The sequence below is a fragment of the Lucilia sericata genome, unplaced genomic scaffold (assembly GCF_015586225.1).
Source record: "Lucilia sericata isolate MDLA Ls3-8-SP2 unplaced genomic scaffold, ASM1558622v1 Contig001922F_arrow, whole genome shotgun sequence".
NCBI lineage: Eukaryota > Metazoa > Arthropoda > Insecta > Diptera > Calliphoridae > Lucilia > Lucilia sericata.
In genome coordinates, this window is record NW_023995800.1 from 70,709 (window position 1) to 81,656 (window position 10,948).

Sequence of the window (10,948 nt, forward strand, 5' to 3'; positions counted from 1 at the left end):
AAATTTTATTCTTTGTGAAAATTTTACTTTTTAGTGAAAAATTTTATTTTTTGTAAAAATTTTACTTTTTAATGAAATTTGAATTTTTAGTGAAAAATTTTATTTTTAGTGAAAAATTTACTTTTTAATGAAAAAATGAATTTTTAGTGAAAAATTTTATTTTTAGTGAAAAATTTAATATTTAGTGAAATTTTTTTTTAATTATTTTAAAAAATTCAGTTAATTTTATAATTTTCTCAAATTTTCATGCATTTAGAAAACTAACAAAACTGGCAAACGAACTGTCATATTGCAATCACTTTATGATCTTCATGATCCTTATAATCTGACAAAACATCAGAAATACATGTATTGATGCTTGAAATTTTTTTATAAAAATCTGTCATCGATACGTGGAAACTGAACCGATATTTTATCTCAAAATCGTATTCGGTGATTAATCTCAAAACATAAAATTATCGCATATAGAATGACATTACCCTATAACTCCATTATACATTATCGGATCTTATTTCTTCAAAAAATAAACCGGAGCTCACTTTACGGTCAATGAAGATCGTTACCGCACATTCATCCAGGCGAGATGCAGTTTTAACGGTACAACTTACGTGCAAAAGGCAAGGAAACCATCCATTTATTGAAATCAAGATTTTTAGATAACTTGATTTCGGGAAATATCTTTCAAGATCGTGTAAATTGACCTCTCGATTAATACCTTTGGGTCTTGCAGAAGTCGCTAGTTTATGCTGCTAAACCAGCAACAATTGACGCTTTAAAGGGTAACATTCGTTCGTGTTATTCATACGACTCGCGAAAGTGACGAAAATTGAACGTCCAGAATGCGCTTCGCCCAAAACAGCAGCGGTTACCATGTGCCCGAAATGATTTTCAATTGTCATTCATATTTTTCTAAAATATTTTCACAATTTCAAGATCATTTTACAAACAAAGTCCATCTGAAAATGAAAAAAATAGTGAGCGACAAAATTAGGTAAACACTAGAGATTTTTTATACCTTACACCCCTATTGAGAGGATAGGGTGTTATGCGTTTGTGCTGATGTTTATAACACCAAAAAAAATTGGTTCGACACCCACCTTAAAGTATACCAATCTGCTCGATTTAGCTATGTCCGTCTGTCCATCCGTCTGTGTGTTTTATGAAATGTGACACATACTCTTCTTTTGGACCAAGGACACAGCCTATTGAAAATGGTCAAAATCGGTGCATTATTTCGTATAGTCTCCATAAAACCGTACCCCCCGAATAGGGCTTTTGAGCTCATAAATATGTTAAATGTTCTTGTATAACTTCAAAAATCGGAAAAACTTAGTTTTATATAAGTCTTAATGATACTGCTGATTTTCGTAATGATCGGGCCTCATTTGACCCGATGACTTGATGGTCAAAATTCACTTATAAACACTAGTATCACGATGATATTCTGCATAAATAACTGACGTAGACGTAAATCCCTCTACCAAAATTTATAAGGATTGGACCATATTAACCCTCTGTCCCAATTTAACCCCTCTTTTTGAAAATCTCTTTTTTGTCAACAAATTGTTAAAATATTTCTTAATTAAGGTAAAAATGAAATTAAATACTTTATTATTAAAAATTAATCAACATTTTTAACATAATCACTGGTGTAGGGTATCATATGGTCGGTCATGCCCGACTTTAAATTCTTACTTGTTTAATGATTTTTCCAAATTAATGATGTTCAATTTTAAATTATATTGGATTTTTATTCAAACGTTTATTTACTTTTAATGCTCATGGTAGTATACACAGAGGGAACCAAATTAATATCAAAGATTTTATAATTTTTCAATAACATCCGTTGTCAACATTGCAACAATTCGTTGTCGAAATCTAAATTTTATACACATCCGTTGTCAAAATGTTAACAAACGTGGTATGCTCACTGCTGGCAACGGATTGCTTGTCATTTAGATAACGTATGTGTATAAAATTTAGATTTCGACAACGTATTGTTGCAATGTTGTCAACACTTACTTTGACAACGGATGTTATTGAAAAATTATAAACATTTTGGTGTCAATTTGGTACCAGGCGTGTATATTTCTTTTTCTCTCTGTGTATATTTTTGATTGTTAAGCAGCGATTTGTGCGTATATGTGTATAATCTTTTAATGATTTAAGTCAATTTAATACATCACCGTTAACACCACTAGCAAAATCTCTATAGATATGTTGATGAAGGCAGCAAAAGATGGATGGATAAATAAAGTTAGGACGGATGAATGGATAAATGTTTTAACAGTCCAACGAAATAAAAGGTGAAGAGAAGGCGTTACCACTTTTGTAGCAGATATGCATCTCAAGATTTTAACTTGAAGAACTCAGGGAACAAAACAAATATGAAAAGAAACTTTTATCTGTTCTTTAACATAAACGTTGCTGTATTGAAGAATTTATGAATTGTGTTAATATTTGTTCTGTTTTGAAAACAGTGATATGCATAAAGAGTACATGTTGTACTCAGCTTATCAAGAAATAAGTTCTAGTTGAAAGCTTTAAAGTTACTGATGGTTCATTGTATTTGTCATTTACCGGTTTAATATAGTTCATTAGTATTTGTGTTGTACATGCTGATCGGCTCCTATTAGCTTAGCCAGTCGATCTTTGTTGTAGAGCGTCATTTTTGGTGATCCATTTTTTCCTCTCTGTTTCTTTGTGTTTTGGTTTGATTGTATTTGGTAAAGGGTTTATTATTTGTATTGAGGCTGCTGAGAAAAATGATGCTAATATTGCCTTGAAAAAAGTCCCTAATTACGGCATTAAGGTGTCAAAATGATGACTGGTAGAGATATAAAACATATTTTATATCTTTTAGGGATAAATACTGATTGTTTTCACATATATTCTTTTAAAAATTTATACTAAAGTGTTAAACTTAAGGCAAAATAATAAATTTATTATGTAATGATAAGAACAATTATTTAAATTTAGATATGAAGCAATACAAGTGTAGCTTCTCTTGATCATCAGTTAGATTAGATATACAGATGTATATATTTTTAATACTTACTTCCTTTATAAACCATTTTTTTAAATACCAAACCACTTTTAACAAGCACTTCTTTTAATCGTTTTTTTTTTTACTTTCTATATTAAACTAAATTATTTACAAAATCGAAATGTTACATCGTTAACAATGCATAACCTTTAACATTTCCTTGTGTATATAAGTATAAGTATATAAGTATTTTAACTATAAATATAAAGAGATTCTAGCCTACTTAACACAAATACATTAAGTATTTAGTAGTTTTACAAAAATTAAAAATAAAAACAATTAATTAAAAAATAATAATAAAAAATATTACAAATATTATCACGTTAATACATTTAAATATAATAAAACAAAACTAAAATTAATTAAAGAAAAAAAGTATACAAAAAGTAGGTAGTAAATTGAATACTATAGCGTTTTTAATCACTTAATCACTAAAACAGATTTGTTTTGTTAATAAATAATTAAAATTTATCACGTGTAATGGAAAGCTTCTTGATTTTATTTTTATTTTGCATTACAAACTATTAAGTATATTCGCACATCTCTCCTAAAGACATGTATTGACTTCACGTTTTTCGAGACATTTTTCACAAGTCACCTCACAGCACCACTTAAATACACACTTACAATTAACCCATTCGGAGACGATATGATGTTTGTGTCCTCGATTACAGCATAAGAGTTCACAACCATCTACCCCCATAGAGGTGCTGTTGCATTCACGATCTTGTGTCCCTAACGAACCGGTTCGTATGTTAGGTGCACAGAAATCGGCTGAATCATCTGAATATACTAGATCGTATTTTGAGGGTTGTTTGACATTTTCACTTTCGGGCATAAAACTATTGCCATCATTACGTAGCACTACTTTGTAGGCACCATCGAATTTTTCTCTAAGCCGCGTGGAAACTTCACGAAATGAGGGCATTTTTAACCAGCATGTTTTAACAGTACATGAACCGGATAGGCCATGACATTTACATTCCAAACGTATAGAATCTCGAATGGCCTGGAAGGAAAAAAGTAAAGAATGTTTTATTTTCATTAAAATGTCCTCGCCAGGTAACACGCGGGTTAAAGAACTTCAGCCTTTTCTCTTTCCCTGTAAATTATTATAAACCCAACTTACCAATCTCCCCGCCATATTATTGTGTAATTTCACCAACGTCCTCAGATCACTTCGACGACGATATTTAGAATCTAAAAATATTCTCGAATGACGAAAGCCAAAATTTACATTATCACTGCAACCTCCCCATTCCCATTCGCCCTCGGGAAATTTAATATTTTTCAAAAGTTTTCGCCTTCTATTGCCACCGCCTCCTCCCCCGCCCCTACGGCTATTATTAGCATTATGACGCGGCCTTGTAGAATTCCTCTCATATTCCGCCTGTTGCTTCTCCAAGGCAGCTACAGCCGTTACAGCATTAACCATTTGTGGTTGACCACCATTGCGTCTGGAGTGGCTTTTGTCACAAGAACATTCTACCAAATTGCCCAAAGTACAGGCTTTGGTTACCGCATAAGTAACACCCGCTGAGGTAATGGCATTAACAAAACCAGTTTCTCGAGTATCTGAAATGAAAGAAATGATTTATATAGATTAATATTAATCATAATTAACTTTTATTATAAACAATTACTAGTTTATTTGTTTGATATATTTTTTCTTAAACGTTTGCATTTTAGTTTTATTTGCTCTGGCTACTTTAAAATTCATATTATGCTAAATAAACACACTTCTAAAGTGACAACTATTTGACATTTGTCACGTTCTCATTTGCATACTTACTCACCACCTCTTAGCAATACAATACTACTCTACTTCACTATATATGAAGTAGTGTTTAGGTACAACGTTATAAAGCCAATATTTAGTATTTATCTCAGGTGTAGTTACCCCAACATCCGTAAGTTCATAAATAGAATTAAATGAAATAAAAAACAAATGTAAACGTGTAAGTAAATTGCTTGTAAATAGCAGGAATAGAAAATCCACTACTGTTTTAGTTTTCAGTATTTTTATATAATGAATAGTCAACAGATTAGTCAGCAAATAGACTAGCCCATCGTCTGGTCCATACATTTTTGAACGGACTAATAAATATATTCGTTACTAGAGTAGTCCTTAAACTGGTCCACACACTAGTCAATAGTGTAATCAATAGTCCATGGATTAGTCAATATACTAGTTCATAGATTAGAGCTAATGGGCTAGTCCATAGACTATTTAATAGACTAGCCAACAGACTGGTCCATAGACTAACCAATAGGCTAGTCAATAGAGTAGGTAATGGGGTTGTCAATAGACTAGCCAATATGGTAGTCAATAGAGTAGGTAATGAGCTTGTTAATAGACTAGCCAACAGACTAATCAATAGACTAGCCAATAGATTAGCCTATAAAGTAGTCTATAGGCAAGTCAATAAAGTAGCCAATGGGCTAGTGAATAGACTAGCCAACAGACTAATCAATAGACTAGCCAATAGAGTAGTCCATAGATTAGCCAATAGGCTAGTAAATATACTAGCCAATAGACAAGTCAATATACTAACCAATAGACAAGTTTATAGACTAGTCCATAGACAAGTTTATAGACTAGTCCATAGACTAGTCAATAGGTTAGTCAATAGACTAGCCAATAGTCTAGGCAATAGTCTAGTCAATAGTCTAGCAAATGGACCAACTGAACTAGTCTATGGACTAGCCAATAGACTACTCAATAGACTAGTCCAAGGCAACAGACTAGACTAATCAATAGACTAGTTAACAGACTAGACAATAGACTAGTCCATAGACTATTTAATAGACTAATTAATAGACTAGCCAATAGGCTTGTAAATAGCCAATAGGGTAGTCCATAAACTAGACTATAGGCTAGTCAATAGACTAGTCAATAGAGTAGCCAATGGAATAGTCAATAGATTAACCAACAGACTAATCAATAGGCTATCCAATAGGCTACCCACTAGTCTAGTTAATAGACTAGTCCATGGATAGTCCATGGACTATCCATGACTAGTCCGTAGTCCATGGACTAGTCAATAGATTTGCCAATACACTAGTCTATAGATTAGTCTATGGACTAGTAAATAGGCTAGTCCATAGACTAGTCAGTAAACTGGCCAATAGACTAATCAATAGACTATCCAATAGAGTAGTCCATAGGCTAATCAATAGACTAGTCATGACTCCAGCAAATGGACCAATTGAACTAATCTATGGACTAGCCAATAGACTACTCAATAGACTAATCCAAGCCAACAGACTATACTAGTCAATAAACTAGCCAATGGGCTAGTTAACAGACTAGACAATAAACTAGTCCATAGACTATTTAATATACTATCTAATAGAGTAATTAATAGACTAGCCAACAGAATAGCCAATAGGCTAGTCAATAGATTAGCCAATAGACTAGTCCATATACTAGTCTTTAGACTAGCCCATAGACTAGTCCATAAACTAGTCAATAGGCTAGTCAATAGAGTAGCCAATGGACTAGTCAATAGACTAGCCAACAGACTAATCAATAGGCTCTACAATAGGCCACCAAGTCTAGTTAATAGACTAGCCAATAGACTAATCAAAAGACTATCTAATTGTAGTCCATGGAATAGTCAATAGATTAGCCAATAGATTAGTCCGTAGACTAGTCTCTAGACTGGTCAATAAACAAACTAATATACTAATCAATAGAATATCCAATAAACTAGTCAGTAGACTAATCAATAGACTAACCAATAAACCAGTCAATAGACTAGCTTATAGTTTAGGTTCAATAAGTGTTCTTTTTCAAAATTTCAATTATCCATGCCTGGCAAATAGAAAAATAAATACGAATAACAATCGTGAGAATTTAAAAAGTTATAAGTAACTCCCGAACTACAGCAACAGACAGAGTCATCGATCTTTGGGTAAAAACTGACAACATTAATGCACGATATGAGTGTTCGTATGTGTGTTGTGAGTAGTTGTCATTCAATTCTAGATGACACATTGACTTAAATACTGGCACTTTTGACAATAGTCTATATTATTTAAATATGTATTTTTTATTTCAGTCTGTTTCTTTATCTTAATTTACTTAAGGTGTCAATTCATTCATAGTCCCAGTCATATATTTGTATGTATAGTATACCTACATATACCTATGTATGTTTACATGTGTCATGTAAATAATGTTAAACGATTCAATGAGTAATTAGCATTATTTAGCAAGTTTATACTATTTGCATTTGCAAGAGTTTTTTTTTATAATATTATTATTTATTTACACACTTTTGACGTGTTTTACGTATTTTGTTTCTGTTCATTTTGACACTTTTCTTATGTCAGTTGTCAAATTTAACAGAAATAAATTTATGTTTTTTTTGTTTTTTTTTTGTTCACACACACGTATTTAGTATGAACTGTCATCAGTCGGACGGTAGTGAAGTGAAACATGACTTCTTTTGTTTTAAAATATTTTGTTGTTGTTGTTTTTTTTATTATTTGTTTATTTATTTGTTAATTTCGATGAGTTGTAAATATTATTTGTTGTTAATTAATAAATATTATGGGGATTTTCGTTTGTCTATGTATTTTTAATGACTTTCAAGTGACTTCACCCACCAACTCTGGGTTTTTTGTCACTTACCGGCACTTTCTTTATAGTAATTTATTTTATATTTTCCTGATTACAGTTATTTGTAAAAAATTGCATTTATTTTTAGAAATATGACAGTGAAATGTGTGCATTTCGATTATTAGTGAATATAGCAACTTTATAGCAACTACAGCCCACAGTTATTGTCCAGTTTATAATCCGGAATATAATTCTAGAAGTCCAGTCTATAGTTCAGTCTATATTAAACTTTGTACTTCAGGCTATAGTCTTCAATCTTGTCTATAAGCCGGTCTATAGTCCAGACTATTTTCCTGTCTGTAGTCCTGACTATAGTTCAATGTATAGCTCTTTATATAGTCCAGAATAAAGCTCAGTCCAGTAATCCTTTCAATAATCTTGTCCTTAGTCCAGACTCCAGCTCAGTTGTACTACAGTCCATTTTATATGCCTGACTATTATTCAGTCTATAGTCCAGAATATAGTTCAATCAATAGTCAACTATATACTACAGGCCATATTCCAGACTTAATATTCCAGCATATAGTTCAGACTTATTAAAGTCCATTCTATAGGCCTGTCTACATGCTTGACTATAGACTAGTCTATATGTCTAACTATATTGCAATCTATAGTTCTGTCGTATATTGTCCTGAACATCAAGAAATATTTAGTCCATACTATAGTTCAGTCAGAAGCTCACACATATAACGGTTTATGATTGCTTTAGAAATGTATTTCTTTAAAGAAATTCTTAAGTCTTATTTAGCCAGATATTCCTTTGTTACTTCTAATTACCAAATAATCAAATCACTTTTTAACTTCAACTCTTAATCTTCATTATACGAAAAATAATATATTTTGTGTTAAAACTACAAACTGCAAGTTTCATTATAAAACATTTACCATTTTACTTACAACTTATTCATATGTATTCATGCCTTCATTCATTCATTCATTCATTCATTCATTTATTTATTCATTCGTTCACTCATTGTATGTTTTAACTAATTATTGCAACAATTTGCAATACATACTGTCATTCAAAAGACAAAACCACATCATCCATCAAGTTGCATAATAAAACCTGATGAATAGCGCTTAAAATGAGCATCCATGCTGTCAATTTAAATAAATTATGGCCGGCCAAAAACGATCCAAACAGCCAGCCATCCAGCCAAGTCATCACTATCCACTCAGCCTAATAACACCAAGACAAGTTAACAAATGTTTGAAAGAGATGCAGAAGAAGAAGAAGAAGAAGGAAAAAAATAATTTCAAATTACTATATGGCTGGCTAAGAAGTTTTAAAAGATTTTGCTAAAGAATTGCAGTTAAACAAAAGCCGCTTGTAACACCAAAAACTTATATACTGGAAGATTATACCAAACAAAAGAACTTTTTGCTACTGATGAGGTCTTTGAGTACCTTCAACACCCTGATGGTTATAAAACTTATAAAGCAAATATTTGTTAAAATGTGTGTTAAATCTTTTTCTTACCCCTCACTTGCTACTTTTTTGTAAAAAACAAAAAATCGTTTGTGCAGAGAAGTTGTAAGCAGTTTACATCTATATGGTATGAGCTTGTGAATGAGTGTCAACAGTTTTCTTGAAAAGTAATCTTCATACATTTGTTTATACATGTACGACATGTTGTAATATTTAACGTGCCATAAACAGGGACAATCACTTGCATATAATTGCCGCATGATCCCAACTCAAAAAAAAAACTAAAAGAAAACCTTCTCAAATCATCATCAGTAATAAATAACAAAGTTTAAACGTGGATTAAATTGCTGTGTCTCAGTCAGTGGCTGTAGATTACCCAGCAAACCTTATACAGAGATATTATAATATAGTAAAGGTAGAACTATAATAACCTTGACTTTACACTGGACTAAGGAGAGGACTATGGACATTATAATTGACTGGACTGTAACTATGGATTGGATCATAGTTTGGATTATAAACTAGACTACTAGATTGTGGGCTAAATTATAGTCAAAACTACTATATCCTGGACTATAGACCTGGCTATAGTCTTGACTATAGACTTTAGTCTGGACTACAGACTTGGCTGTAGTCTATACTATATACTATAGACTTGGCTTATGTCTGGACTATAGACTAGACTATTTTCTAGAAAGACTGGACTATAGACTAGACTGCACAGTGGGGCAGAATGGAAATTTTTTGGAAATAAATCTGGCATTTCTAAACGGCTGATCCGATCGGGATAAAATTTGGCGTGAGCGTAGCCAAGGAGTATTCGAGTTTAAGTTTTGAAGATGAACCCTGCAGATGCGATATGTAAAATTTTTAAACTCGTGCCATTTTTTTGTTTTTCACCCAAATACAAAGATTTTTATATTTTGTGAAAGCGCTCGACGAGATCTTGAAAAAACATGCTTGGACATACTACTTATCTCTTATAATATCCGAGTTATAGGCATTTAAAAATTTAGTGATACAAAATTTACCATACCTTGGTCCGCCTTTTTTTGAATACCGGGCGTAATTTTGGACCAAATGGACTCAATTTTTTCTTGTTAGTTAGACAACAAAATTTCCAATAATATACAAAAAATTTCAGATCAATATCGTTTACAGATCCAAAAATATACGTTTTTTAATTGAAAAATTCAAAAAATTTTAGATTTTTGGCGTTTTTTTTGCCAAAAATGTGTCTTAACTCTTTTATTAATAAAATAAAATTTTTATTAAGAAAATATAACAATTTTATAGTTTTCTAAAAGGTATCTTTACGCAGAACGCTTTGGCGTAAAAAACTTGTCCTATTTTTTGAAAATGTTGCCACTGCGTCCTTCCGAATATGACCTATTTTTTATCAAAACTTCAACTTTGGGCGACATGTTCTAAAATCCCAAAGCTGGGATCAGAAAACTGAAAGCAGTTTTGGAAACCTCAATATGTTTTCTATTTACTCCAAAAGTATTTTCCCAGCCCTGAAAGAAATGTGGACCCTATGGGCAAAAAAGTAAAAATCCCATTTTTGGGATTTTCATTCCTATTTTTGGGAATTGCGGGATGCCCTTTGACCTTTTCAATTTTTTTTTTTTGCATATTCTTATTTGAAATGACAAATTTAACAAGCGTTGAAAATTTCATTGAGATTTGTTCAAAAATAAAGATTTTGTCATATATTACATATTTGTTTAATTTCTAAAACTATGATTTATATCAAAATTTTAATAGGATCGCAGATAGCTACAACAATTTAGTCCATATTTATCCCTTAATATAATTTTTTAGTTAGATATGGAAGTTCTCGACC

At 31.7% G+C, this 10,948-nt stretch overlaps 1 protein-coding gene across 1 annotated transcript; it reads right to left on the reverse strand.

Moving 5' to 3' along the window:
- Window positions 1–3,168: 3,168 nt before the first annotated feature.
- LOC119613024 (protein Wnt-1-like) lies at window positions 3,169–4,621 on the reverse strand (the record flags this gene model as incomplete). Its single annotated transcript, XM_037968958.1, has 2 exons — window positions 3,169–4,055; window positions 4,176–4,621. Coding segments are annotated over 2 exons (908 nt in total), but the record flags the coding sequence as incomplete, so codon positions are not given.
- Between the last annotated feature and the right edge of the window lie 6,327 nt (window positions 4,622–10,948).